This window comes from Malaya genurostris, chromosome 1 (assembly GCF_030247185.1).
Source record: "Malaya genurostris strain Urasoe2022 chromosome 1, Malgen_1.1, whole genome shotgun sequence".
Taxonomy (NCBI): Eukaryota; Metazoa; Arthropoda; class Insecta; order Diptera; family Culicidae; genus Malaya; species Malaya genurostris.
The window spans coordinates 160,806,292-160,810,853 of NC_080570.1; the positions used below are offsets into that span (position 1 = coordinate 160,806,292).

At 39.9% G+C, this 4,562-nt stretch overlaps 1 protein-coding gene across 1 annotated transcript; it reads left to right on the forward strand.

Moving 5' to 3' along the window:
- Positions 1 to 2,966: 2,966 nt before the first annotated feature.
- Positions 2,967 to 4,562, forward strand: LOC131428626 (uncharacterized). The gene is made up of 3 exons (XM_058592674.1): positions 2,967 to 3,157; positions 3,212 to 3,407; positions 3,471 to 4,562. Exons 1-3 carry the CDS (start codon positions 3,006 to 3,008, stop codon positions 4,560 to 4,562), a joined length of 1,440 nt encoding a protein of 479 aa, XP_058448657.1. The 5' UTR covers positions 2,967 to 3,005.

The window sequence follows — 4,562 nt, forward strand, 5'->3', positions numbered from 1 at the left end:
TGTCATTCAACTGTGTGGCAATTGCTCGATGATTACGAAAATTTGTGAACTAAATGTACAAAAGAGACAACGATCGCCAATAAGATAAAATACCGTCGTTGTTGGGTTCGAACGGTCTCGCTTTCGCATCAAGAGATTGAAATCATGCTTGAGAATCGAGCAAACCTCGAATTTGAACAGGTGCATTTACTGCAGCTAAATAATACGAATAGCATAATCTTTGGTCAGTTCCATAAGCAATACAAAGCAATTGAATTTGCCAGACGGTCGTGTGCTCGATTTAAAAAAGCATGTTTCCCGGTATCGTCAATGGCCTTCTGCGGACTATATTTTGCTTTCGTCTGGACGTAGCAAAACAAGTGACGTTACTATTGATACTCTCGTTTGCTGAAGTATCAGCTGAAAAACTTTTAATTCGTTTTTCATTGCGACCATTTACGAATGAAACCGTAAAAACGAAGGTTGTGCTGTTGGAGTAGATTCTTTCAATGAAAACAAGTCAAAAAATTGTGGCTCTGTTAACAACATTTACGATATTTTATTTTCAGTATTATATTTCAGTGACATAGTATGTGTGACGCAAACTCTAAAAAAAATACTGTTTCGCCGCTCCAAGTGACGGTGTACAATATTTAACACACTTTACCTTATCACTCCGGGACCGAAAGTCGGATCCGGATGAAATTCAGGAATTCCACGAGACCTTTCATTTGAACCTAAGTCTGTGGAAATCGGCAAACCATCGCTGAGAAAAGTGAGTGAGATCCATTCGGAGAAATATGACCACTATTTCCGGTGTCTATAATTCAGTCTCAAAATTCAACTCACAAGTTGTTTTCCAGAATCTACAAAATCCAGTTTAACAATCAAATTCCAGATTTCAGTTCCGGAACTCAGTGTCAGAATTTAATTCAAGAATTCATTTCCAGAATCCAGTTCCAACATCCAAGTCAATATTTCAATTCTAAAATTCAGTTTCAAAATCCAGGTTCAGAATTAAGTTTCCAAATTTTGTTCCAGAATTCAGTCTCAGAAATTAGTAACAGAATCCAGCTCCAAAATTCTGTTTCAGAATTAAGATATATAATTATTTTAAGAATTCAGGTTTAAAAGTCAGTTACAAAATCCAGGTCATGTATTCAAATGCCGAATTCAGTTGTAGAATCGATGTAGAGAACTCAATTTCGGAATCCACGTCTGGAGATAAGTATCAGAATTAATTTCCTCAAACCAAATCCAAAATCCTGTATCAAAATTCACTTCTGAAAATCAGTTTCAGAACTCAGTTCGGAACAATAGTTCAATAATTCAGATTTCGAGTTAAGCTCTTGAACCCAAGTTTAGAATTCAGTTCCCGGATACACGTTTAGATCTTAGGTTCAGATTTCAGTTCAAGAATCCGTTTTAAAATCCAGGAGAAGAATTCAGTTTCTGTATTCTGACCCACAATCCAGATTTGAAATGCAATGCCTAAATTTAGTTGCAGAATGCGGTTTTTTCAGCTCCAAAATTAACTTTCAGAATCCAGGTTTAAATTCCAGTTTCAGGATCGAGATCCAACAGCAAGTTTCAAAATTCAGTTCCAAAACTCAGTTCCAGGATTCAGAAGTTCAGAGTTCAGTTTCTAAATACAGTTCTAATTTAATTCCAAAATCCAAGTCCAGAATTCAGTTCTACAACTCAGTTTTAGAATTCAGTTCAAGGATTTAGTTACAAAGTTCATTTACATAATCCAGTTCCTAAATCCAAATCTTGAATTTAGTTTCAAAACTCAGTATCAGAATCCAGGAATCTGAATCTGAATTCAGTTGCAAAGTTTATTTTAAGATCCCAGATTACAAATTCAGTTTTAGAATTGGATCTCAGGAATTAGTTACAGAAGCCAGCTCCACAATTCTGTGTTAGAATTCGGATATATAATTAAATTCAAGAATTCAGATTTAAAAGTCAGTTTCAGAATCCAGATCCAGTATTTAGATCCCGAATTCAGATGTAAAATCGAGGTTCCGAGTCCAGTCCTTGTCCTTCCAAATTTAGTTCCTGAGAGTTCCGTAGTAGAGTAATCGATATGGAACATAAATCCATTTGATACGAAAGTTGCATTGAGAAGGGGCTAATCGTTTGAATTCTTGTAAAATTAGTGTAGACAAGGTAGATTTGTAAATATTTGCTGATCTGGTTAATTTTGAAAAATCGAAAAAACGGTAGAATTTTTTGAGTATTTGTAATTCGATTTAGTTTGATTTTACCGTTGAAATGACAGGTCGCGATAGCAGTTCAACATAAACTGATATACACTAATCAGTCGAAGACGAAACGTAAAACTTAAACTATGAATAGCACCTAGCATAAATTCGCGAATTAAAAAAATAAATACTAATCAAATTTGCATCGAATGTGAACTCTGAGCTAAGGTTTGAAATGATTATTTTTTTATATATCAAACAAACGTTGATATTCTAATTGTTAAAAAAAAAGTATTCAGTTTTTATTCATTGCATGTATTTTAAGAGTGTTCAATTGATCTCCTACTACTTCTTCTTGGCCGTTTTTGAGTCACCATGATTTGAAGAAAATGTATTCAAAAATACATCCGCTATTTTTAAAAATCAGTCTTGGGTCGAATTCGATTTGGCTGTTCGTTTGGTCGGTTGGAATGACACTAAAAAAAGAGTTGTTCCATACGACCTAGAGTGCCTATAAACAGAGTGACGACATCTCATCCGTTATGCTGGCAACAACTCAAAACGGTTAAAGCGAGATGATGTCAGTTTCGTTCTCTTTGTATTGTATTTGACAGGTCGTTTGCTCGTTTGGAACAAAGCTGTCATTCCAAACGAACAGCTGTCGTCATTCTGGTTTAAGGCACTCTAATACGACCTACTTTCGTCCCTCTACTGATAATGAATCCTCTCTCGGCAGCGTCTTTCATTTACATCAAATCTTCCAGCAGGCCATGACTTTTCTCCCACCAGTCGCACCGAGAAAACTGTCAACGTTAGAAAATGAATCACGAAACTTCCTACCCGATCGCGTTGGAAGGAGACATCCTACGGGCCAAGTCAGACTCGGATCAGTACCGTCTGAGCGTGGACAATGCTCTGCTCAATGGACGTAATTTCCTCCAGTCCCAAATCGGTGAAAATGGTGACAATATGTAAGTTCATCAAACATCCAGATTTGTCCTTCTGATTCATCACCATCCGATCAGGTTTGCCCTACTGTTGCGACTCGTTTCCCGGATCCTGTCGGATCGATCCGAACACGGAGTGGCTCTGTTCGAGGAATACTGCCGACTGGTTAAGCAGGGACACTTTATCCATCCGGATTATAGAATCAGAGACGTGAAAGGACTCGAACACGACCGAAGGCTAACGTATTCAAAAGATCTGATTCGACAGGTCGAGGTGAGACTTTCCACATAAGCTATCAAAACCTAAAAAGCTAATCAGTTTCATACCGCTTCGCAGTTACTGGAAACATCTCCTGATCGATCATCTCCTCCTGGTACGGGGCCGACAATCGCGCAACTTTCGTTGATTTGGTCACAAATTGGATTCACTCTTCCGCCAACGTTGGACTACTTCATCGATCGTAAGCTGGAGTCAATTCGACTTGGAGGTAATCAAGTAAAACGGGTTCGTTTCTGGGGTGTCATTCATAACCTCAACTCCGACTACTATATAATCGAGCTGGAACGGGACGATCTGGAGGCGCTTCAACTGGAGCGTGAGTTGAGCCGGGAAAAGGTCGAGCTGGCCAGTGATATTATCTCCGGACTGTTGCGATCCTGTGTCTCCGATGACTCGATTGTATCCGACTGGTGCGGAGCGGAATCGATGGTGGCGGACATGTTGGATTTCATACTTGAGGACGCGATTCCACCTAACACTGATGAGGATCTGGCGGCGATCGTGGCTTTTCCTACGATGGAAGCAATCCTTCAGGAAGCCATTGACGTCGCCCAGGAACCGGAGGTGGAACTCAGCGTCATGGGAAGCTTGGATGTGGTTTCTTGTAATGCGACCGTATCCGGTGTGTCCGAACTGAGTTTGGATGGGTTGAAATTCGTAGCGGCCAAAAAGTTGCTGGAAGTTAAAATGAATGCATTACGGTATTTTGTCTGCCAGGATCCCATCAAAGAGGATTGGATAGAGCTGCCAGGAATAAGTTTGGATAAAATTAAAGCTTCTTGCGATTTAAGATCGTATTTCAAAGGTGATCTTGCAGCGCCGATCGGAGGCAGCATAGGACGGAAGTTTTTGTCTCACGAGAAAGACTACCTAAGAGCGGTAGTAGCTCGGATTAGTATGGATCAGGTTTCGAGGGCTTCCGGATCACTTTTATTTTCTAAGCGGGATGTGTCTGTGTACTACAGAGAGACGAGGCTTGACCGTGACTGGAGCGTGCGGAATCTCAACGGTCGACAACCATTACCAAAAATTGTTTGGCATCGGTCCAAACGATGGCCGGGTTCGTTTAGTTTCGAATCGGATCACATTTATCACGGTTGGGGACAGGAGGAAAGCTGGTCAGAGGAAAGTCAAGCTGCTTCAATATGA

What these genes read in the sequence shown, in the direction of transcription:
- LOC131428626 (XM_058592674.1), top strand. Translation starts at nt 3,006, where the DNA reads ATGAATCACGAAACTTCCTACCCGATCGCGTTGGAAGGAGACATCCTA. An exon ending in GGTGAAAATGGTGACAATAT is followed by an intron (nt 3,158 to 3,211) that starts GTAAGTTCATCA and finishes CCATCCGATCAG; the next exon opens with GTTTGCCCTACTGTTGCGAC. An exon ending in ATCTGATTCGACAGGTCGAG is followed by an intron (nt 3,408 to 3,470) that starts GTGAGACTTTCC and finishes ACCGCTTCGCAG; the next exon opens with TTACTGGAAACATCTCCTGA.